Here is a 26,378-nt window from a genome sequence, read left to right on the forward strand (position 1 = left end):
GTAGTAAGATGCCATTTGTTTCAGCCTGAACCATAGGTTTGTAACAGAAGAGAATCTGGCTCTGTCTGCACCTAACCAGAGGCTTTGCTCATACATGAGTTCCAGGTTTAGAAGGATGGGCATATATTTGTGGGAGGAAGAGAAACCTTCAGTAGATATCCTTGGTGGCAAAATCTGGAATAGTTCACTAGTTCCTTTCCTCCAATGAAAACTGCCATGTTTATTATTTGACCGATGGTAATTACCTTTTTGATTTGAAGGGACAGTAATTTTTCTGCGCTCAAACTCTTGCTTAAGGTGTGAATACAACTTTAAGCAGTTAAGCAGCTCTCCCTATATCTTCCCTGATCCACCAACACGAAAAGGAAAGGAAATACAAAATGAGCTGATTATTCCCGGAACATGAAGCACCTTTATCACAAAACTGCTTTCCAGAGTGGGTAGGACAGCAAAGCCAAAAACAATTTTTTACTCTCCCATTTCTTTTTTTCAACTAGAGATCCTTCTCCACGCAGCTTTACTAACACTGTCAGTGCGGAAGGTCACAAACTGTGCCTGGCACAGCACTTATGCAGGGTACAACAGTCATGAAGAATGACATGCCACTTCGCTCAACTGCTGGACAATCAATGGAGGAGACAACCTTCACCTGACAACACTTAGTTCTTTGAAAAACATAAAAACAAGTCTCAGGAAGCTGTCCTGAACACTTACCTCTTCAACAGTTTCATCTTGTGGGGTTGCTGCACTGTCATCTGAGTCTTTCTGAGAGCCCGCGTCAGCACTTTTACGAACTTCTCTACTCTTCTTATGCTTGTGGGCCAGTTTTTTGACATGCCCGTCTGCTTTTCCGCTGCTAAGACGCCTCACGGGACTGGTAAGCCATTTTCTCAAAGTATTGCCGGGGCGCTTGGGGCCCGGGGAGCTCTGCGCACCGATCATGTGGGGCTGAAGAGACGTTACCGAAGCAGGAGGACTGGCATCATTGCTGGAGACCGAAAGAGAGTCTGAAAAAAAGAATAAGGGGAGCATTTTAAAGCTGAAACGCTGGTAAGTGAGAAGCAAGTCGTATGTATGTCGTAATGGATATCAGATTGGATTTATGGATGAATTGACCAGATTATTTTGAAGTAACCTGGCCTTTAACGACACCACAACTCTCAGTGTCCATGCTGCACATGGCCACCCCCACATAAGCACCATTTTTGTGCTTACAACAGTCAAGCTTTATTAAGTCGCTCCCGCCTCAATTATAATTCTTACCACTGCTGATACTTATTTGATAGTGCACTGTACTTTCCATATGTCATCTAACTTTATGGAAGGATATGCCTGTTTTATCTTTTAACTTATACTGCTTTAAGGATGGGCACGAAGAGTAAAAATAATTGCCTCAATGAGATAAGTAAATGATTTTTCAAACACCACACTTTATCACAAATGCTCCAGTTACTTTCATTATTTACTTATTTACCCTACCCTTGGAAAAGGGGGAAGAAGAATCCAGAAACAGCTAAATGTCTGTCTTTCACTTAAATCTTCTCAGAGTTCTGGCTGTTACTTTGTTTGTTTTTTAAACCAGCAGTATTTCTCAGCATGACGATGCCTGAACTTCTGTAGTTAAACAACGGATACACTTTTCTCAAGCCATAGTTATATGTGCATGAGGGCAATACCACTTTCCCACCAAGGCTCCTGTCACTTGAACTGGACCGTATGCTTATGATAAACGCCCACTGGTTAGCTATTGTGAGACAACACTTCTTTTTTCCCTATGCAGCACAATGCCTTTTCCCCCAGCAATTCTCTTTTCCTGAAAAAATACTTTGTGGACGCATTCTTGTAACACCACTCCTATGAATACCATCTACCACTAGGGTATTAACAAGACTCTCCTGGGTTGTCAAATATGTTTCTTTTTTCCCCCCCGTGTGTGCACTTTTGTAGATAGATAGTTTATATAAGGATGACATAAATAATGTTTTGTTGAATGTTTCCACTGCTGGGAATTAAATGCAGTGCTTGTGTTCCTCCTTGAAGCTTGACACAGATGTTCAGGTCACCTCTTCTGGCAGCTTTTCCATAAGAGGCGTATTGCCAGCCTGACCAAAGGTAGTTTGAATTTTGTAGAATAAGATGGTCATACTGATGTAGCAATACACTTCATTGTAAACACCCAAATTCCTTGGATCTACACACAAGTATGTGAGCCTGCTCTGTTTCCACAGTGCAAATTATGGCTTTGAACTGAGATGGGGAAAAAGATAAAATGTGAATATAGTAAGTTGGGACTTTTTATTTTTCCTTCACTGCTCAAGCTGTTCCAAAAAGTGCATCCTTTCCTTGGAATCCAAAATTGTGATCTATCAGGCTGTTTGTCAAGATTTTTCTTGATTCTAATAAAACCCAAATGGCATGTGACCATTAAGATACATCAGCTCTGATGCCAAGAACTCCTGTAGCTTATGCTGTATGAACACATACATAATAATTACTATTAACCACCACTTTAATAATGTTTCCATAAAACAGAAGATAAACAAACTTTATAAAGCATACGTTCAGTCCAACAAGCTAGCTGCTAACAGCTTAAAGCAAGCCCCCCAGAATCAGGATTCATCTACGGAATTATCTTCTAGCCACAGCTGTAGCTGTGCTGCGCACAGGTAAGGAGACTTCCTATCATGCCGTTAACCTGGTTTCAAGGCTTTAAGTAATGGGTAATACCAAAAAGCAGATGCAGCATTACACTAGTCAACTTTGTCTCTAAATCTGGAGATAGCAGTGCTACAGAATTACCGCAATATTTTCTTGTTGAAGCAGGAAACATAAGGAAGAAATTAATTATAACAATGGTTTTCAACTTGCAATCTGAGTATCCCTCAAGGCCCTGGATTACTGCTTAAGGGTCCTCAGCACATACGTAAGAAAAGCAAGCCTACTAGCCATCAGCATCCACAGCACGACAGGTTTTTTTACTTAACAACAACAAAAAAAGTGGTCTGCTTATTAAAAAAATTATAAACAAAACTTCCAACCATCTGCAAGCTCTCCACAGGAATCCAAACAATCTCCTATTAAACCTCTGTAATAAATTAGTTTGACTTCTCTTTCACCAAACTCAACTTTACCTTTATTCTATCATGCATCTTTTAATTTTTATCAGATACCTTGTTTCAGAAATCATAGCAATCATCGGCTGAAAGGTATATCAATAAATAACCTTCTCCCATTCTGTGAGTGGAACACAGAAAAGGAGAAAACCATGCTGATGTTCTTGTAAATAAGTTTCTAAAAGCACAAACGAAATGCTTTGTTTTCAAGACTCCCAAACTTGAAGATGTTATAATCACTCAGCCAAGTTTTTCTTTCATTTGTATATATATTTTTCGTCCCAATAATAGTTCATACAAGTTCCTTCCATACAAATAAAATAGAGCACATTCACTTGTTTACATATTAAAAAAAGAAAAAGCAATTAAGGCTTTGCAGAAGTTCACCATGTACTGTTTTGTATTTTTGTATCTGTTTCATTTCTTTCCTTTACAATCACTCCTTTCTAAGAAAAAGGCAGCGTGGTGGTGCAGTAACTGATTGCGTATGATTTACTTTTACATAAACATGTCTATCCTTAAGCATGTAACAGGCTCGCAGTTAATAAACCCATTTTGCTTTTTATAAAACCTCTGCTCCACCTCCTCAAATTTGCACCCATCCTTTTGACAATCAACACTTCCCAACTACCAAATTTCTTGTAAAACCGAATAGTACAATGCAGAGCCCCTGAAACCGTGGGAGACGAGTATTTTTGTCTGACTGAACTTCTGCTGCTCCACTCCTACTCCTAACCCAAGTCGGCCAAGAGTTTGTGGGCAGCAAGAGGGAAGAGAGCAGGAAGAAATACGTACGCCCTGCTCAAGGGGAGAGGATCTAAGAGACGAAACAATGTTAGCCAGACATGTTTTGCAGCACATACTTTAGCCATATCCTCCCACACAGCATTAGTTTTCATTTGGCATGCAGCATGTAACTGCTTCTCATCTTCTCTCCTGCATGATATAATATGAAGTTCTTATTGAAATATTATTAGGGCTTCAGGGAATCATAAAAGTGGACAAAGTGTAAGCAGTACACCAAAATGATAGCACTGTTCTGCTTTGCTCTTTAAAGCATGAAAGCACTGGGGGAGAAGGAAAAGCTTAAAACAAATAAAAACACTGCGTTGCCATAAAGACTTCAGCTTATCTACCAAATTTTATTAATAAGAGTGTTTGTTTTGCCTTTTTTTTTTTTTTTTCCAAAAAACAGGGGGGTGAGGTTTAAAATCACCACTGTTTACCTGAACAGAATACCAACCAAGCCACTAGCCTCTTTTAGAGATCAGACGTAATTTTTTGTCCCTCCTTAAATTTGCAGAAAACATCCCTGCAGCCTCATAGGTCAATGTTAATATTCACTACAAATATTCCACGCCAGTATTTTCGCCAGTGAGACCCTTTACCATCCATTTTCCCATCCCATCCCAGCTGATAGGGATCCAGATTCTCCAATTCTTAACTCCCATCTGATTCCTCAGGAAACCAGTTACAATACTAGAGCACAGTCATGAAAAAAACCCTAGGTGCTCAAGTTCATATACTGAGGTAGAGACATTGCCAGATCCAAACGTTAGGGAATATCAATATCCAATACAAGCATTTTCAAGAGCACAGAAAGACCTTTCACCTTCACTATGAGAACAGCCACACGGGTGTGTCTTATTTCCCCCTGCCCCATCGCTGTATGACTACTTCTATCTATATAATTAGGGATACAGACTTGGTTTGATTGATTACCATGCTCGGGAATGTTTGCACTAAATTGGCTTTGTTTCCTTTATGACTACATCGCAAATTGTTTTTCTAGGGTTGCTCAAGAATAATTTATCGCTAAAAACATGCTAAGAGGAAAAAGGAGTATTCAAAATTAAACCAAGAACAACATGGACTTTTAAAACCAAAGCAGATGGAATAAATTTGGGGTATGCTAACCCCAACTGTGTTTCTAGTACAGTAAACTTTCTAGTGAGTGTCAGATTCCCTTTTAGAAAAGGATAAATGCAACAGATGGCCATCTTGGAGAGAGAAAAAAATAACACATGTATAACCATCACACACAGCAACACCAATCCAACAAGAAACTATCAAATTTAATAAAATCACTATTTGCTCAAAATAACTGCTTTGTAATTCAATAAAGTATTTTAAAAAAAAACCTAATGGATAGGCTTTGTTTTATAATTCATAGCCACAATAAGAAAAGAAGGCATTTAACTGCCATTTCTCTCAAAGTAAAAACCACATATGTTGTTCTGGTGGCGAGGTCAGAGAGTTCACTGAGAGTCCATAAATATATTTTTGAAGCTAAAGGGCAGGCAGCATGGGTTCTGACCCCCTCAAACTAGAAGATAAAGTTACCTCCAACGAACAGGCAAATTTTTGAAACTGGAAGGGAAATGGGAATTCTCATTCTAGTCCCAGCTTTCTTAACACTAGAAACATGCACATCTGTGATTAATAAACCATTTTTTCCCCCTAAAAAATAAATCAGCAACGTTAAGCTAGTTGTTGACTCGAAAGACTCTGCTTCGTATTAACTATTTCCATATTGCTGTTTTTAGAGTTTTAGTATTTACAAGGAGAGCCAAGGGGCTACAAAAACCTGATTTCCTAACCTAGGGAATCAAACCGAGCCTGTTTGATGCCTGCTCTGCCTCTCTAATCCCAAAATGCTGCAAAACAAAAAAATAAAAACATTTCACCGCCTCTGGATTATGAAACAGGGATGGGGCAAGGAGGGAAAATGGAGCAAAGCCAACCTAGTAACCCCAACTGGCATGTCAAACTGCCACTGGAGACCTGCCATCCACCATGGACTCTAAGGACCAGAGAGCCCACAAAACTCACCACACAGGGCAATTAACCAGCTGATCAGTGACATCTGATGCAGGTACACTACGAATATTTGGGGACGAGAGCTGCTTGTTGGTTGAAACCACAGAGCGCATGATCTACACTGATGCACTTGCAACTTAAATACGTAAACTGGAAACAGGTAGAGCTCAGGGATCTCCCAAGCCCCGATCTACCTACAAACACACACGCCCCGATCTGAGCCAAGTCAATGTACCATCAGAGGAAGCAAAAATAGTTCACAAGCATCTAATGACAAAAGCCCATAAAACCTCGCCCGCGTACACAGTCATCATTTGTTATTAGATGAGATGGGGAAAGCTTGAAAAAAGAGTGCGAGATTTATTTTATTCGTGGACACAGACACGCACAGTTTCTGCCTGGGACCTGCTTTTGAGGTATGAGGCTATCAATCTGCCATGTACAAGACCATTCGGATACTTTCGTATGTGTCAGGAATTTTATTTCTCGCCTGCTGGGTATCCTCTTTAGACTAGCCTCACTGCACATTTTTCGTAAACTAATACTGGAATACACACCAAAAGGCATTAGATGTGTTTCAACTTTAACAAGCCACCATAAAAACAGTCACCATTTAAAGACAATGCAGCTCGAGCTTTGTCAGGCTTGCATATGGGGAATTTCCACCATGCCCTTTGGGGAGCATGAGTTTCACTTATGATATAGAGATAGTGCATTAATTTTTATGAAACTAGTTTCTTAAATAAAATTTCACAAAATGCAGAAAGCCAGTACTCAATACATAAAAGAAAATCCTTCAATCACATTCATGTCTGGAGTGGAACAAACACACTCACTCTTCATCTCCGGTCAGCAAACCTTTCCTGCCTTGAATTATTTCAAGTTATGAACGATGCTGAAAGACAATTTTATATTTTCAGTATGCGAATAGATAAAGAATTCAACTCCTTAGTATATCTTCCCTGATTAATGAGTTATCTGTATTAATTTTGACTGATACAGACACTAGTTCAGAGCACTCGGATTTAAATGTATTAAATAATTAAGTCTTCCAAGTCATCAAAAGCTGATTGTGTTAATAACAGATAGACTGAAATTCTAAGCTTGAGGCTAGATACTCTTCAGCTTCTCTTAATGAGATGCTAAGCTGCCCTAAAAGCATGTCAGCAATTAAAAAAAACCCCACCTCCTCCCCAAGACAGACACTGTCATCTTAGTAACTTCCAAAGGTCTTTCTGAATTTAGAAAAGTCACCCAACAGACACACCTGCAACAGCACTACAGAAAGGAATGAAGAAAATCTCTGATTAAGGGCAAAAAGAATATACTGCTTATTTGAGTTCGAAAATTAGTGGCATATGCCTGAAGGGTTTAACACACTTACGTTATTACAACTTTAAATTTTTTTTTTTTTTTTAAATATCCTCTCCTGCCTTCCCACCCTGTAAATGTAAAATCAAGGGTTTACATTTAAACATTTAAATAATTTCACAGGCATTATAGCTTGCACACAGAGATAGCTGTAAACAGTATCTAGTAGGTAAACACCAACAAAATTTAGATCTTTTTGATCCTCATCTTACAACTGCTGGACAGTTTTGCATCAATGCTTGTCCATCCCCTCCCCCCCCCCCTTTTTTTTTTTAAAGCAGGAAGAAGGCATGATACTGTGCCAGAAAAAACTTTCCCAGGTTAACAGAAGTAGTTCTGTTTGTGCTCCCTGGGATTCAGACCACAGGGTTACAAACCCCTAAACCTAAATCTTCTGCATTACTACAAGCACAAGGCAGCACTACAGAAGGGGAGAGTGGACTCTGTGGGACATTTCATTCTTTGCAATAAGCTGTTATTCTCTCCTATTTCTGGAGAGAACTATATTTTGTGTCACAAGTAGGAAGTATTAAAAGTTACTCACACTGCTGAAGTTTAGTTTCACAGTTTGCGAAAACCACAAGCTTTTAATAGATTAAATCTCAGCTTCCCTGGACGCAGCTTATAATTTAACAGGCAACGTCTTGATCTCAGCTCCACTCTTTTGACCACCTGTTTGCTCAGATTTAAAGACAGCTCATCCATGTGCCTGGCAGGACATTGCAAGGGCAGATTTATGTCACTTAGCCCTGTTTCTCAGTCAAGCTCTCACTCTATGTCAGTTCTCTGAGCCACCATCTCTTATCTCTCTACAGATCAAAGCAAGTGCCCTTATCATTTTAATACAATTATCTCCTCCTGGAAGGGGCGATGCTTTTCTACTGACCACTAATTGCACAGGGGCTTGCATGCTTTTACATAACCGCTAATGAACAGAAGCTCATGTTCTAATTTTCAGGCAGTTTTCTCCTTTTTATGCACAATGTCCATCAGGTTCTTTGGGCCAACTGGGGCCGTTAGTTAGTTACCTCTTGCACTTCACCTGTGCCTCCTGATATGTGACATCCTTTTACATCATCATGAAGAAGCACATAACATTATTTGCTCTACAGAGCTACAGCAGGCAAGATTTTCACTGAGAGATTTAATTCACGCACAGTTAACTCCCTCATAGGGGCTGACACATACCATGTAATTAAGAAAATTAAGGTGACACCCTTCTTTCATTAAATAGTTGTGAAAGTTCTTCAGTGCAAGCAGAGAAAAAAAAAAAAGAGAAATACTGCTTTTCTGTATTAGAAAGCAAGTTTTCCCACAGCACCAATGTAATTTCCCTGTTTCCCTTTAAATACAGCAGCTTCTAAGATCAATTTGTCACTGAGATATTTCATGAAGTCTCAACTACATCATCCGTTTTCAAAGTGTGGGTGTTTTGGAGCTTTACTACGGAGTCATGTACATTTTTAAAGGTCTTATTTATAAGCTATTTTTGCCAGATGCCTACTGTCAGCAATATCCAACTACTTTAGGATGACTGAAGTAGAAGACTAGATGAAGGCACGGCCCATCCACTCCTCCCTCCAGAAGAACGGATGCAAGAGGAGCAGTGAATGCCAGGAACGACTGTGTTCCAGGCCCAGGAACACTAGCTCCACACTAGGTTGAGTTATAGAAGAGCTGCACACTCCTGCACGCCACTGCTGCTGCTGCTCGTCAGTTTGAGATCTCGGTACAAGAAGCCGGTTGAGGGCACAATGCGGCTCCTGAAGCAGTGGGAGCTGGCAGCCTCAGCTTCCTTCCAACTGCTCCAAGTTACAGCACTCGCCGCCTTTAACAAAACCAAGCAGCTAGCTGGTGGGGAGAAGCGAGGTCTGAGCCAAAGAAGGAAAAGAGTGAAGCTTTGGGCCTGGGCCTCGTAGGCAGCGCTGGCGCTCAAGACGCTAGGCAGAGAGTTTCGCTGGCTGTTGACAAGCTATTTGTCTCACGCATGCTGTGTGCAACCTACTTTTGAAGAGCCATGCTGCGTGATGTTAGCAGCAAAGATGCGGCTCTGCTCTTGGCGGAGAGCCGTGTGTCACATCCGACAAACGGGAACCACTGCCGACCTAGGATCTGTGATAAGCAGTTTCAGATTTTAATTGGGGCAACTGCACAATCCGTTTTCGCTCATCTGTTACTGAGCTGTAGGGTTTTATCATCTGCTACTTAAACTTTAGCTGCAAAATAATTTTTGCCTAGGAAATGGAGCAAAATAAACGCCAGTCCTGGAAATAAAGCTCTGAAGCAGCGCAGCAGCGTATCTGATACGCTGTGTGCATCAGTCCAGAAGAGGAAGATATGAACAGATATGAAACAAAAATGTCCATATCAATATAGATAACAGAACAGCCAACCAAAGGGGAAAAAGCAAGTCCTCAGCTCTACTGAAAGCAGAGAAAGATATGGGGGAAGGGAGGGAGAGAAGCCAGTCTGCAGAAGTTACATTAGGAAGAATCACGATCACAGGCGTTATTTAAAGCAACGCATCTCATGCTTCCCTGTGCAAAGATCAGCAATGAAGAGCATCCCAATGGAATGAATTTATCTCATGCAGATGTTAAAACATCCTCCACTACTCCAACAAAAAGGCTGTGTATTAACTCGGTTATTACAAGCAAGTTTGTGCCAGTCTGATCTCAAAAGGAAACAGGGGACGCAGAGTTGTACTGGTGCACTTTTGAAATTGAGAATATACATATGGATAGGGAGGAAATTCGCTCCCACCGCCCTTATGTAAGGGCTAAAAACAAACTTGACAATTATGAAGACAAAAACCAATCATACATAAAATCAGCATAAAATGCTGACCCAACATTATTACTTTTTTTCTTTTGTCCAGAAGTTTGAAAAAATTTGAGCAAGTATAACCTCTGCCATGTTATTACAAGTAGGTGGTCTCTAGGAGAAGATGAAAGTAGATGTATTTTATTCTCTCTTTTCCAAACGCCTTAAAAGTTTCCAACATATGAGAAAACCTCCAAAAATTCTCCAGTAAAACTGAGAGAATATATGACAAGAGTCAATAAACATACTTTGAAACACAAAGGGTAGCTACTAAGAATAATTGCTAAGCATATCTTCAAGGATATTAGTAAAGTTCATAAACATAAAGACACAGTACACAGTGCTAGTACCGAGCTACAAGAACAAATGATACAAAAGAAATCAAATTTTATTTAAAAACCCCAAGTTATTAGACTACTTGTATTAAAAGAAGTAATTGTTTCCTCTTCTCTTCACCTACTGCCATTACACATTAGCCTAAATACACATAGTAATCCAACAGCAGTTTTAACAGTCTTTTTTTCTTTTCCCCCCATCCTCTTGATTCAAAGCAGAAGAGTTCATTAGAACAACTAGCGATTGTTTGGAGCCACAGCTTTAGCAACAGCTGTACAAACACATCAATCTCAAGTTAGGAACTCTGCCATAAGCTTAATAATAATACACTCATATCGCTTAACTTTGGGGCTATATAATAACTTTGGTCATTTTCTCCTTCCAAATGTTATACTGCTGTAGCCTTCAAAAAATAAATTGAGAAAGTAATTAAAGGAATTGGGAGGGAAGATGGAACAGCTAAAACAGTGACAAAAATTGGTCTTCCAAAACTCCTATATAAAAAAAGATGTTTCCTTCTTATCTAACTAATTGATATTAGCGCTAGTGATAGAAACTAACTGTACTAACGTTGCTTTGTGTTGTAAAACGTTGAACTTTTTATTGCACACACTACCTGGAGTATTAATGAGCAGAGCCAGGCCCTTGCAGCCTCCACCCTGCATAACAAGAGGACTGTAGGTGATGACAGACAGCTTCCTCTGAGTTCAGTCCCACCTCAATAACTACACTATCAAGAGCAGTCTTAGATTACAGTGATTGGAAACTGAACTGGTTTTAAACTTTCTGTCTTCAGATGGAAATGTAACCTGAGCAACACAAGGAGAGCACACATGATTTTAATAAAGGTCAGTCACACTGGAAATGTAGATATTTATTTTTTTTTTAAACACAGACTCACAGTCAAGGTTGACTAGCAGATAGATAGCTATTGAAAGTCATAACAGCAAACTTCTGCACAGATGCCTTTTCAGGATGAAGTATTTTAGGGGATTAGGAAAGGGGAAGATACTCTGCCACAACTTCGTCAATCAATAAAGACTGAGTTAAAAGGGGAAAATAACTCCCTGGTATAAATGTATTTTAAAACAACCAAACTATAAATTAATAGATGTGACATTTTATCTCAATGTGCAGTTAAAATACACTGAATGCTAAAAAATGAATCCATCATTGCCATGTTCGTTAACTTGAATACAGTCTCTTCCGGAATAACATATGCACTGCTGAATTTTCTTTGGCATGATCAAGCCCATATCACACACACAAAAAGCTACATTTTGCCATGCAACTTTTCTGTTGTTTTTATTTCCTTCAGTTATTCCCAGTAAAGGCTCAGGAGGAAGGTGATGTCGTGTGTCCATTCAGTCATTTAAATTTCGATTCCTTGAATCATTGCTCAGCTCCTGTCCATCTAATATTACCTAAGTGGCCACAGGAAAATCATGTGATAGGATCATGGCAGAGCTGTCCAAAACTCGTTTGGAAGTAGGAATCAAAAGGAAACAAAAAGGGAAAGAAAGAGAGCTAACACTTATTTTGAAAGGCAATAAACTAGAATTCTTATTACTTGCTTTAATTAGACACGAAGCAGGGGGACAGAGGGGGGGAAACTGGTATCGATAATAACTTCTACATAACAACACTGTTGCAGTAAATTACCTTTAAGTTATAGATTCAACTCTAAGCCTAAATTTAGGGGAAAAATAAGTTATGTGGAAGAAATAAGATAAGGAACTTAATTAGCTTCTATTCCTTTTTCTATTGAAGACACGTCTTCTTTTCATCAAGTCCCTAGCACTTCATACTGTGCATCTAGACAGTGGACCTCTATGAAGCTCTCTTCTGAGAACAAGCTGCCCCATGTGGTTGGATATGTTGGGTTGGGTTTTTTAACCACTCACTCAAGAAGTTTGACTGGAGGTGTCCAATCCCATGTTCAAATACAGCGAGACAAAAAAAAAAAGTGGTTTAATAAACGTACTTTACTATTCTTTGTGACGAAGGTCAATCCTTACAGGGAAAGAATTGTTACCTGATGTCGTCTTTTCAAAGCAATATGGAATATATTTAACACCATCTAAATTCTGTTCTTCTCATTACCTCCATTAAAGGAGAGAGAGAGTCAGTGCAAGCCTTGATGAGCAAATTCAATGGATTGTTGCAGCTGCTTGTCACCACGTCCAAAGGCAGATTATGAACATGATGTTCATTAGCAGTCTCGCAATGAGCACCTAGAGGAAACTTTCATTATGTAAGGTGATAGCTCATTCTTATGCTGCTGCCTCACTGAAGCAATTTGTCTAAAATAGAGGTATAGCATAGCAAGAGGCAAATTAAATTGAAATACGAGCTGAAGCAGTTCTGCTTTGCTCGCTTTAAGCCCATCCATTCAACGCAGATTTTTTGACCATGATACAAAATCGTATGCACCAGATGTTTAGTTACAGGTATGCTCTGAGAGATGTGACAAGAAGCCATATTTTTCCTGTTATGTAATCTAACTTCACCCTTTTCAAAATTTTATCAGTAATCCTTCTGGTCTCTTTCTATCTCTCTCTAGGAAGCCTTCTTGGTATTAACTACTCATTTTCCCATCATCTTTTTTGAAGTTAAATCTAAGTTCTTCACTGCTTAACATTTTGAATAACTTCATTAGTGATATACAGGAATACAGTCATTTTAGCAAAATCCAGAAAGGCTTATATAAAAGCATCTTTTTCTTATTACAGAAATGGAGTTACAAATCCTTATTGCGTGAAGTTTGCATTATAAACCTAAGAGCATACATTTTCCTTCTAGATCTTTCAACTTTTTAAATTAGGAGCCGAGTAGCTGGTTTGAGATGGAGCTGGGGGCAAGAGACCCATTTTAAATGACTCCATTTTCACGTGGTACTTAGACAAGGTCAGAGAGGAAAACACTGCAGACGAGGGAGCAGACTTCCAAGGACTGGAGGCAGGAGGCTGCCTGGGGCTAACTCCATACGTACATCTGAGCCACACTGATGCTCGGTCTTGGCTTATTTCAGAAAGCCAATAACCCACCTGACAGCTACATGAATGAAAATTTTCAAGTGACTGAAGAGATATATCCAAATTATAGGAGACAAAAATTAGAAGTATTTCAGATGCAACTATGGATAACTGTGTATCTTATCAGCCCGCTCAAAGCAAAAAACCTAAGCCTCAAATCTTCACATTCACTAGTAGGGATCACAATTCCAAAAGGACATCAGTATCTCTCCTGGATAAGCTCCTACACCTGAAACCTTTTTTTTTGAGGGGGTGGGAGGGAGGGCTATAGCATTTTCAGCTGGATCAATTCCCTGGTCTGGCTGCCTGTGTGACTGCTAGTGTTGACGCAAGAGAAGCAGCCGGATCCCATGTGCAAATGCAGGGTAAATAAACTGGCAGTGTCTGAGACGTAGTTCAGTTTTTACTAACCAAGAAACAGCACCTTCCGCTAACTCTCTTGCAAGTCCTGCAGCCTAAGGATTCAAAAAAGCCATGCTGCAAGAACAGTGAGGAAGGACGCACAGGTCAGGACAGCAGTACCTTTGCATATGTAACTATATAGCTGATACATGAGCTCAGTTTCAGGAGGATTTTTGTTGCATGCTCTTGGTGGAGATGGAAAAGCACACACAGCACATACTTAACAGCTTCCATCTGTATTCTAAAAGAATAGACTTTCAAAGTGCAGAGGTGGATCTATGCCAAGAATTACACCAACCCATTAGTAATACTGGACTCTCCCACTGCATCCTCTGAGTCCGATCCTCAGAGACCTCTTATCCTCTCTTGGACACCATTTGCTAACAATTACTGTATAGTAAAAGCATCCTGTTTTATGGATGAATTATTTCTGAGGCTTGATATACCATAAAATGTTATGAAAGAGGAAAAAGGATGCTAGTTTGATTCATATACATTCTTTTAAGCAATCTATTGCACATAAAATAAATGTATTTCTTCAAAGCCAAATGAGAACTCTCTCTACTCCTACAACCACCTTTCCTCCTCCAAACCAGCCCCCAGATGGTTAATAATTTCAGGATAAATTTTAGGTTTGTAGATTTATTTCCTGGATTTCGTCCATGAGATTTGCCTCTCGAATTTCCCAAGTGAAATATAAACTCACATGATCCACTTAGGGACTGAAACACATACATCCTATTGTTTCTCCTAGCTCATAAGGTAACTGAAAAAAGATGTTATTAATTTCCAATATTCAGTTCCAGACAAACTACTCAGCACTCTCTCCAGCCAGATAACCATAAACAACATCGGTATTTATCCACAGTTGTCTCAAATGCACATCATTTTTAAGTTACAGGAATGGGTGGAATTACCATGAGAATTGGTTTCCTCCTACCATTACCACTGCTTTCTCCAACTGATGTCAGATAAAGGCAAAAATACAATACTTATTTATTAATTTCAGTAGTTTCTCGCCAATTCATTACTCACAGTCCTATTCTCTTTCTCCCTAAATCTGAATGCATTTTTTTTCCTTCAGACTTCGTAAGTGGGGAAAAATCTCAGATCATTTAGTTAAACAGGAGTACATAACTATTATTGAACATGTATGTACCCTAACATTTTAATGAAGAATAAACCAAACTTTTTAGTTCCTTAAGCAAAGTCAAAAGCTCAGTGAAGTCTTCTATGAGTAAAATCATGCATTAGAGTACATTCTGAATATTCACCTAAATCCCAAATCACCAGTTTTAAGTTTGCAGTGGCCAGAAATATTACAGATACAATTTTTACTCTTTCTGGTTCAAGAGATGGCATAGCTACAGTTATACTGGGGCATGCAAGTGAGCTTTGTTCCCCTATTATGAAAGGCTATTGAGCCTCCTTACGACATGGTCTGTACACATGGACATCTGTTTTTAAGAAACAGAGAGGGAACAATGAAGAATGTTTGTGAAATCATGTATGTTTGCCAAACAAGACTTTGTACATGTCTATGATCTTAATTTACGGTAATAATGGAAAGCATCTCGCCGATTGGGATTGACTATACCCAGCACTTCAAAAAACATGTTTTCTAAAAATTCTTTGGAAGTAAAAACCAGATAGATTTGAGCCTGACTAGCCACTGCAGCAACAAAAGTTCAAAAATGAAGCAAATGAGCTCCAGCGAAGAGAGGTGAACGCAAAGCAACAGAAAAGGGAAAAGACTCTTGCCGTGCCATTTACAGACCTCCAGCTGAACTAAGTAGTCACAGCTCTGGGTGAGCACTTGCTGTAAAATATTTTGCTGCAAAGCATTCTGCCTTTGGTAGAATTAGTATTTGTAATTGACTCCTTTCACCTCCACCTCCCTCCAATATACTCTGTACTTGTTTACTTCTAAAAACTGGAATAACTGTTGTTTTAGGAAGTGATTGCGCAGCACTGGGGGCTATGGAGCAGCTTTCTGAGAACAGAGCTCTGTTGCTGGGATCAGAGGTGTTAGCCTGCTAACATTAACTCCCTCTGGCAGGTACTCTGATGCTCTTATCTTTCAAGGAACCACTGAGAGTTACTACTATCCTACTGACATGCGACGCTATCTTCAGATGTCCCCTATAAGATTACTTTCCATTACATCCTTGATTTCATGTTTGCAATCCTTCTACCATCCTCCCTCTCCTCTCCGTCCATCTGCAACAGCAGACTGGATGCTAATAAATGAAATAAGATTATAACTTGCCTTTTGCAGCTTACTTTACACGTATGCACACGGCATACAGCAACAGGTATGTAAGACTTGAACCTAGCTGCAAAAAACTTGCATCTGGAAAGGACGCATCCCAACAGCTGCATCAGCTCCAGACGCTGAAGGTTAGCGCTGTTTTGTCCTGCAGACATTTCAGACCATTACCTATGAGAATCGAACTTGTTCTGCAGCAACAGGCCAAATGCCAAGAACAAATATTGTTCCCTGTTAAAATTACAAGGGAGGAGGAGGAGAAGACCCAACAACAACCGAGTTTAATGTGAACATCCCTACCCCAACCTCTGTGCTTCTCCAGTCGAGACCGAAACAGCATAGCTTTCCTCCATGTTACATTTCAGAATCAATGATGAGTCTAAATAAATTTCACACAGACCAATTTATTTCCCAACCACCCTTTCTTTTCAATTCCCAAAAACATTACTTCTCAGCAATAGTTTAACAGAAGCAAGCGACAGATATTAAACAACTGGTTTAGCAACGACATTCTAAGAAAATTTCTGCTAAGCTCTTAAAACAAATTACTGCTGTTAATAACAGTTCACACAGAGCAAGAGTTACCATTTCTCAGTTCCACAGTTCAACCAAAAATAAATAAACAAATAAAGTAGCACATACATTTTACATGCTTTTTCTGAAAGAGCTTACTGTACAGCATCCCAGTAGCTTACAGAGCAGAGTCATTCCGTAACTGCTCCCTCTCCCATACAGGTCCTTTCTGTTATACTCTGCATTTTTTGACTGGGGTCAGAGGGAGGGGAGAGTAGAGCAGGGAAAGAAGGAGAAAAGAAAGCATCCTACTAAACTCCTATGTAGATTTGAAAACATTCCCCAACCGAGCAACCTTCCTCCTCCCAGCCCATTATCTCCATTGCATATATTTGTACCTAAATCCAGGATCCAGTATTTACAGCCACTCGGCTGCCCGTTGCTGCAGCAGGTAGGATTTACTGAGTGAAGCGATCCCAGAGTGTCAATCTGTTTAATCCTGTTTGGCATGGTGAGGAGGCAGCTGTTCCGATACCCACAGCTCACAAATAACCTACTCGCCCGCGCCCCAGAGACGTGTTACAGCTTCTCCTGAAGATGTTCACCCAGATAACGTTACAAGCAATGCCATCCGATTAAGGAAGTCGCTGTTATCTTCTCAGTCTGCTTTAAGCCCCCTGCCCTGCCGTCAGAGCAGCTCCTCTCTTCTAGGGATGCTCTCCTCTGACTCACTGAGCACAGTTCCAGTCTTTAAATTCACATGTGGGAATAGCCAGATGCAGCAGATTACACTCTACCGTAACTACCCTAATTGAGGCTCAGGTTGATCTTAAAAAACACAGCAAACCAGCTATTTTTCCTCTCAGCCTTCAGAAAAGATGCCGTCTAGTACCTCTACAAAGCTTTATAGCAACTGGAACGCACAAACCCAACATTTAACACCTCTTTTTATTTTACAGTGCATAGTTAGTTTTTAATGCTTTAGTTAAAGCCATAAATACAAAAAAGACGGACATTTTCTGCTCAGCTAAACCATGCAGCTCTTGCCCTGGAACTTCCATTTTCCTTGACAAAATCTGTACCAAACAACAGATTCTGCCCTTAACTTCATCATCTCTTGAGCCTTGTTTGTGAAAAATAAGAAAGTCCAAACACTAGAAAATCCACACCTTTTGATAAATTAATTTAAGATCTTGCCCTGGTTTAAATTGCATTTCAGATCTTTTCACCTCTGAGCTTATATTCTGCAAGGTAGATTTCTAGTTCATCAAGCTGTCTTCATGTTCAGTAAACCGTAATTGTATGTGTTTTATTTTTTATCCATGCATTCTTCACCTCGCATGCCACACATTTGTCCATAAATAGTCATTTATGTGTTTGGTTTTTTTTAGCTAAACACTTTGGAAACCTAGAAAATATGTTTGGTTTCTTCCCCTGAACACCTCATCATCTAATTTTAAAGGACGTACAAAAAGCTACATTTGCTAGATAGATAAATAGCTATGAAGCCAAAGCAAGGATTAAATTTCTGTAAAAACAGAAGTGAAATGCTTTCATCATATTGTCATGAAAAGAGCCCTAAAATGAGATTAAACAAACAATACTGTAAAATACACTAGGATGCAGGGGGAAAGAAGAAAATAAAGCAGTGGAGGGGTCGCCAATGATAATACCACAAACAAATGCATGTAATGCAAGGATAAATAGGAATTTTATGTGGAGCTGATAGCATATAGGGTCCCAGAGTCAAAGGTGGCTTTTCATCAGCACTTAACACAAGTTGGGTACACACACGTTATCCTCTTTGTGCTGTTAAAGAGCTGTGCTCACCCTCCACCTGAGACTAAAGTTTTGCTTTGCTTCACGTTTCTAAGGAAAGCCAACCTAAATTCTGAACTAGTTTCTCCTTCATAGGCTCCTGCACTGAAACCATTAATTCTGATTCCTGAATGTTTTTCTTCTGACCCAAGATGACTTTCAAATGATACTGAATTCCTAAGCTGGGGGGGCGGGGGGGGGGGGGGGGGGGGGGCAGAAGAAAAAACCCTCTTTCTTCAGGAAAAGCGATCTTTATAGTTTGCCACCTACAGTGAGACTTCCACTAAAGCTAGTTTATTCTTCACGAAATTGTAGAACATCTGAAAATGATTCTAGTTTCTAGTTGAGTAAGAAAAAAAAAAATAAATTAAACAATCCCTTTCCTCTACTACCCAACAGTTCCCACGGACATCAAGCATACTAAAGAATACCCAGCCATTCTTATTGCAGTTAAACTCTCACATCTTTAACTAACATTTAGAAAAAGTTAGTGAAGTTAGCAATATAGCCTTGAAATAGAGATTTCCATATGTAAGAAAGCTTCTGACTAAAATAGCAAAATTTATACCTAAAACTGTGTTTTGGTTGGAGTTGTTTTGCTTTTTAACTGCATGTAGACTGACCTTGTAACACCAATAATATATGCAGGAAGACATTTTAAATGCTCTGGGAACCACATCATTTGCAGCATGCTATTCCAAGAAGTTCTTCTCTTCCTACTCAATCAAACACTATTACCTTCAGGTTTTGCTTGGGCCCTTTCTCTTCTCAGAAGACAAATCTGACAAGTAAATTAAGGTGGTGGGGGAGAGACAATGACCACGTGAACCGCTAGATAAAGCATATTTCACAGGTTTCATGGTTAAGAAGAAAGGATCACGGATACGCAGCTGTCTGATGTATACAATTGTAAAAAGCAATTGCTCCACAGCAAAGCAACGCTGGAGTGGAGACAGCAGACTCCACGTGAACATGCTGCAGAGCGACTGTGAGTATTAGGTAAGAATTTGATTGATTGAAAAACATCTCAATGCATATACAATAGCTACAACTTTATTATGGTCCAAGACGGAAAGCTCAGACCTGTAACTTCTCCTACCGAAGTACAAGCGAAAGGGAAACGACTTCTCCATCACAAAAAACAGTATTTCCTAATTCAACGTGCAGGGAGCATTATTTAGTAACACTACCATGTTATTTTAGACTTAAACACCTGAAGATGTATCACAATTCTCAATTTCCATCTGAGATAGCGACCTGTATCAATATATGTAATTTTAAGCCCAAACAAGCAGCCCATTAATGCCTTTCTACGGTTTACTTCAGGCTCTCCCACAAAGCTCTCTTTGTCCTTTAACTCCATCACGTTTTCTGTATTCCAGAGCCTTATCCTGCATTAGCTCTCCCTGTCTGCTAGACAGCTCTTCCTGCGGCTCCTCGCATCAGCGTTTTTTTGTAGGAACTCATCCTCGGTAATAACGAACCAGTCGGGTAATCTTAATTCTGCAGGCAAGAACACACCTAGGTGGGGAACACCTTTAGGCAAACCTACGGCTGGGCGCAGAGCAGAAGCTCAGCGCAGAAGAGGCTGGACTCCACCGCACGCTGCGCAGCAGCACTGACCTGCCTCCCCCTTCACCCGCTCCTTAAAATATTCGTAGACCCCGGCCCAATGGGACAACAAACTTCGATCAAATTAGCAAAGGAAAAAACTCATATACTGACCCATGCCATCTGACAGCACTTAAAATAGTATTTTTTTTTTTTAAGTAAAAATTAACTGTTTCTTTTTTCACCTTACCCGCATAGAGCAGAAATAAGTTTTCTTGGCTATACATTTTATATCATTTCCTTTAAAAAAGTGGACAGTTATCAGCTTCATTTCTGAAAGCAAAGCACTGACGAAAGGCCCTGCAGACTCCCAGCAATTTAAGACACTTCCCAGTTACTTAAACCTCTGACAAAATAAATGTCCAGGTGAATATTTGTCATCAATGGCTATTTCATAAAGATTTTAAAATTCCAGGCAAAAGAGCCTTCTCAATTTTAAGACAGTGTATTGTAAGAAAGACCACATCCCAGTGAGTAAACAAAGAAACTAAAAAAATACCTCATTTAGAAGAGCACTGTATATCCTTAGTAGATAAGGCAGCACATACTTTGTACGATATACGTAAATGAAGCATCACATGCCAGTATCTATTATTACAGTGAAGGAATGGGATCAACTTTCTGCAATCAATCTTGGGGCTCACTGATGGGCAATGTCAGACAGCTAAAACCATTTTAAGGTATTATTAACATTTTGGCAGCTCTCTGCCATTAATGGTCAACAAATTAGCTTGCTACAGCTTCAGCTTCTCACAGGTGCCAGCTCCAAACTGCAGCACCTGCAACCACCGTTTGCCACTGTATTCACCTCCCTATGGAAGCGCTACCTCTTCTGAGGGTACCGTTACTAGCCTTGCATGTAAGAATGGAAACATTCATCCCTTCTTTCATTTAAGAGGACAACTGGAGTTAAACTGACTGCATTGCTCATGCTGCAAGACATTTGCATGTTAATAGAAATAACAACTTATATTAAAACAAGGATAAACATAACTCCAACCTAATCTTTGTAAGGCCCCATTACATTTACACAAGCAGAACAAGAAAGGGAAGCTAATAAAGTACAGTAATTTCTTTTTTAAACACCTATTTTGAGTTGCCTCAGAGCCTGAAAAAGAATCCAAAGAGACAACTTCTCCTTATATCTACACCTTTTGTGGGAAAAAAAAAAAAAGAAAAAAGTTTCAAAGATTATAGCAATAAAAAGCCACCTTCAAAATTCAATGTTGTTCTCGGGCAAAACTAAATCTGTTGTTTTGTCCGGAATCTTCCCCCTTGTATTCCAGACATTCCATTTACAAAAGCAATTAATACATTTTAAAATCAGTACTACAAAGTTATTTAAAACATTCTCGTTTGTCTTAAGATTGGAGAAGTGTATACAAGATAGTTGAAATTAATAGAAGAGTGAATTCTTTATGCAGTTCTGCCAGCATCTAAATGTCACAATTTTAAAACCATTTTTGAAGTAATCTGAGACAAATGCTTTCACCTTTTAGAAGTGCAAAGTTCTTACAACTTTGAGTCCTTTTTCTGCATGTGGGGCAGAAAAGATTCAGACTTTTCCAAAACTGTGCAGGACCAAAGACCACCCAGATCTAGGAGCCAAAATTAGACATAAATCCATAACTATTAAAATTCTTGAACTAAATTAACGTTGCACAAACCAATAGGAATTTTATTTATAATACGCATTTCCCCATTAAAAAAAAAATATAAAAAAAATCAGTCAGACTTTGCATACAAATCCTATCTTTGGCAAGTTAGGCACTCTGCCTCACACCAGAAAACTCGTAACACAACCAAGAAATCGTAGAACAGGAAAAATGCATCAATAAATAAATCTGAGGTTGAATCTTCAAAGGTGAGCTCCCACACTACAATTAAAATTCTGAAAGGAGCCTAACTTTGCCTTATCCTCAGTGTACAATGTGTCCACAGTCTAACTGCTTGGAGCACAGCTGCGCCGCTAGGATCTGGTTTCTTCAGCTCCACACACAAAGATCATCCTGTTCCCCCAAAAAATAGCCTCTCTGCTCCTCAGTCTCACAGATAACACTGCCGGTCTGCACGGAGCGGAATCGTTACAACAGTGGCTCTTTGGACTGTTGTTTCCTGTTCTTTACGACCAGCGCTGCCAGCTGCCAGCGACACTTTAAATTGCATCAGTCAGAAATTGTATTTTGCAATGAACTGTGTGAACATCCTTAATTTGAGATTTCCAAGAACTCCTTTCAAACTACAGGCGTGTTTCAATCAAAAAGAAACCAAACCAACCAACAAAACAAGCAGGCTACCTAATTAGCTGGCAAACCTGGGAAAAGTATTTTCTGATTGAGGGTAGAGAGATATTTTCAGCTGGGCGATTAATAACCTTCCCTTCTACATCTTGGGTAAAGCATTTGTCAAGAGATACTGATATCAAGACACTGAAGTGCTCAGGCTTTAATTAAAAATACTGGGAAATGAACCATTTGTCCAACTATTGATTCACCAAGGCTAGGATCTAAACAAGTCCTTCCTGTCTCCAGCTTTGCAGAACATGCCGTAGCTGTTGCTCACGCCTACAGTAAGAAAGACTATCAAAAAGCACATGACATTGTAAACTCTCTCCCATCTTAATCATTTGGCTATTATTTTCTTGAGGTTTTAATTCTGTTCTGTAGCCAAGGAATTGGAGCCTGTATACCACTCCCAAGAATGAAGAAGCCTTTCAAAGAAATTATGAGATGTTCAGTGTCCCTGGTCTTCTGTTTATCTGGAAAAGCTTTGGGAAAATTCTGACTCCTCAACACAGTCACCACTGCAGCATGCCAAATCAGCCTGAAGGATCCCAGCCACTGTCAGCAAAACCACAACAAACCAGCTTCAGATAATTCAAACAAAATCTTTTGGATGAGTGTAAGGAATGTTGTTCCACATACATTCAGTACTTAGCAAGGGGTGGGAGGGGAGAAGAAATATGCCATGCCTCATCTCTACATTGGAGAAAACACAAAAAGTGTTCCAAGCGAGAAATACTTGCTGTCCTAATGAGATATACTGAAGAAACACTCATTTTTGACATTAATTTTATTATGCAAGTTACTCTTCATCATCCCTTTTTTTTCTTCATTTGTATTTTCTGATGTAGTCTCCTCAACCATATTTAAAACAAACTTTCTCTTCCCACTCCAAAGAAAAAGGGAATCAGTCTGTCGGCATGAAAAAAAATCTGGTTAAAACAAGGTTTAATTTTACAAACCAGTTGTAACTGAACATACAGGAGTTGGGATTCTTTTTAACATAAATCTCTTAGACAATTATCTTAACTGGAAATGCATGCAGTCAGAGACAAAAGGAAAGGTTAAGAATATATTCATCAGAAGTGTTCAGAATACTGAATTACGTTCTTGACTTAAAGTGCATTTCTTTTAAGTAACTTAAAAGGAAAATGAACAGTTCTAGTAACCAAACCAGGTCATTAAAAATAAAAGAAATGCTTTTAAAATTGGACATGTACTCCCTGTAGGAAATACTGATGCTGAAGTTCCATACATATGCACCTGGAGGAATTGCTTCTGCAAGCTGTGTGGCCTACCTGCTGGTTGGTATCACGGACCAGAACACACTTCTTATTCCCCTTCTGCTAAGTTCAAATTGTACAGCTGCATTTTGGTTAGTTACAAAGGGTTACATCAAGACCTCTCCTCCTTTTGCCTCTGCTCAGTACTGCCTACCAGAAGTCCCATAATGGACCCGGTTAAGTCACACAGTATTGCAAGCAAAGGCATACGGGCATTAAAAGCACCTGTCTGGATTTCAAACATTAGCATTTAACACAAAAAACTTAAATACTTTTGCAGCTTCCTTTATTATATTAAAAGATACTTCAGCAAAATGAAGCAACCCCTGCAATTCCTCTGCACTACATCTAACAGGAGAGCAAAATCAGAAACAGGCATTTTCTCTCTCTTTGAGCCTGGATTTCACATGCTGTGTTTTTGTAAATTATAACCACAGACTTGTTACTAAATAGGTTTAAGTATACTTGGAGGCTAGCTTTGCCATAGGGAGAAGAGAATGAAGGGAGCAAAAAATACATGGGACAGGGGTTTATTATTCTACATGGCCTATCAGATGTTAAAACACAGAAACACTATAAAACATGTACTGACAAACAATTCCGCAAATGTGAGTATTTCTGCATTGTAATTAACATTTTTTATATCTACTCTGAATTTTAGATGTAGAGTAATTCAGTCCTGAAAAAGACATTTCTGTTTGGGTTACACAGTACATGTTTTACACCCATTTAAAAGAAAGTTAGCCCCGAACCAAAACACAAACACGGTCACAGAGTTCACAAAATGGAAAAAGGTATACTTTCTACAAGTTACATCATCGCCACTCACTAGAACCATGAAAATGCAGTTATGAAATAGCCACTCTAATGCTATGCTTTAGATATTGCAGAAAGCAACTACACTCAGTTAAGTCAACAACGCTGCTTTAGGACAGCAATTAAAATTTAGGCAAAAGAGATTTTTTTTAATTGCCACAAAGTTTTTGCACATTCTCATTTCCCAGTTAGTTCCTACTGAACAAAGCATGCCATCACGGTAGAGATTTTAGATTGGTAATAACGTTAACTTCCTGAAGCACACAAAAAGACCTAAACAGACTCTATATCCTAATACACATGCCTCCTGCAGACAAAAATATCAGGTTAGTATTCTTAAGAACTTAAACTTTTCCAAAAGATAATACTGTCTTTCAAAAGCTTACAATCTGATGAAACAGTGCTATCTCCTCCTACAATTTAGAATGGCATTTTGCTATATTAATAAAATGCTTCTACATGAAAGATGAAACTGTCAAAATAGATAGAATACTTCTTTTCAAATAAAAATAACTACAGAAGTGTAAATGCTTGTCATCACCTCAACAACTTCCATAACAGAGTAAGGCAAACAGCAAAAGAAGATAGTAAAGTACTACTACTATTAATTTGCTCCAGTTCTGAGGATTATAATCTCAGCACAGTCGTATGAAGGTGATGTGTGCGAGCACTGGATCCCATAGCCTGGGCTTTCACTTAAGCAAGCAACCAGGACACAAAGAGAACTCAGCACGTACTCCAGGGTACCATCTGCTGTAAGCACCTTTTCTTTAGATGTTATTCTCTAACCAGGGCTCCGAGTCAGTAGTTTCCAAACTGATTCTGGTACAACTGCATTTAGTCCTGCCACATCTTTCGGATAAACACACCCGAGCCTGTTCTACTGAATCAACCGGCATTTAGAGTGCATGTGTTTTATTAGCCCTGAGACAACGAGAAAAGCGAGCACAAAACACATGAGGATGGAGCAACAACCAAGTCAGGACATGATAAATACACTCTTTAAAATAGATTAGCTACTGACATAAAAATTTTAAGATACCTGGTTAATGATTTGGTGGTTTTCACCAGTCAAGCTTCTCTGTTCAATCCAGCCAACCAGTCTTCAGTCTTTTGGGTTTGTGGGTTGGGTTGGTTTGTTTTTTTTTTTTTAAAAACCCCTTTCACTTAATATACTTTTTTGCTAGCGAGCCCTGCTTTCTTTCTCATTCTTTTTCATCACTACAAATTTCCTACATTTAACATTTCGAAGAATCCTCTCATATTATTTATATGGGGAAGAGCAACAGCTTGACCTTAGACCTCGACGACCCCATTTACTACCACGTCCCGTAAGCTTTTCTACAGAAAGCAAGAGATGACCTTTCAGCTTTACTATTCCCTCTTTCCAGGTGACTTCCCTAGCAGCTTTCCTTCCTTCAGCATATTTGCAGGTTCTTACATGCAACTAGATTTCCCTATACTCTGTGTTTAAGGAATCTCCATAACTAATACTTTAAAGTTTATATTAACAAATGAACATAGGCCTAATGAGGCTATGACCACACCCAGCACTGTGCAGCAAGAATAACTAGAGCTTTTCCATGAGCAGAAATACTTTTTATGATTCCTTTCCATTTCTTACATGGAATTAATGTATTTTGGGGGAAAATCTTAAGCATTTCTGATATCCCCACAGACACTAAAGGGAGTTCACGACTCCAGGAAACACTTAGAACATAAGCCCATGCTGGCAATTCTAACTTTTAGCATAGGGTCCCAGGTTAACTCAAGCTGAAAGGGGCTTCAAAATTCCTATAGTCCCAACCTTCTGCTCAAAAGGATGGGTCAGTTATGAGACCAGACCAGACTACTTGGGGCTTTGCCCAGTCTGCTCTTGAAAACCT

The 26,378-nt window shown here is 39.3% G+C and overlaps 1 protein-coding gene across 2 annotated transcripts in view; it reads right to left on the bottom strand.

Moving 5' to 3' along the window:
• TRIO (trio Rho guanine nucleotide exchange factor) overlaps positions 1 to 26,378 on the bottom strand; it is a 259,570-nt gene that overhangs the window by 35,190 nt on the left and 198,002 nt on the right. For both annotated transcript variants that reach the window (XR_012585654.1, XM_074576181.1), the window contains exon 35: positions 715 to 1,007. Coding sequence is in view for 1 of the 2 variants with exons in the window: in XM_074576181.1 (XP_074432282.1) it covers positions 715 to 1,007 (293 nt within the window). In the remaining variant the exon portion in view is untranslated. The remainder of the gene's footprint in view (positions 1 to 714; positions 1,008 to 26,378) is intronic.

The sequence above is a fragment of the Larus michahellis genome, chromosome 2 (assembly GCF_964199755.1).
Source record: "Larus michahellis chromosome 2, bLarMic1.1, whole genome shotgun sequence".
NCBI classification, from domain to species: Eukaryota; Metazoa; Chordata; class Aves; order Charadriiformes; family Laridae; genus Larus; species Larus michahellis.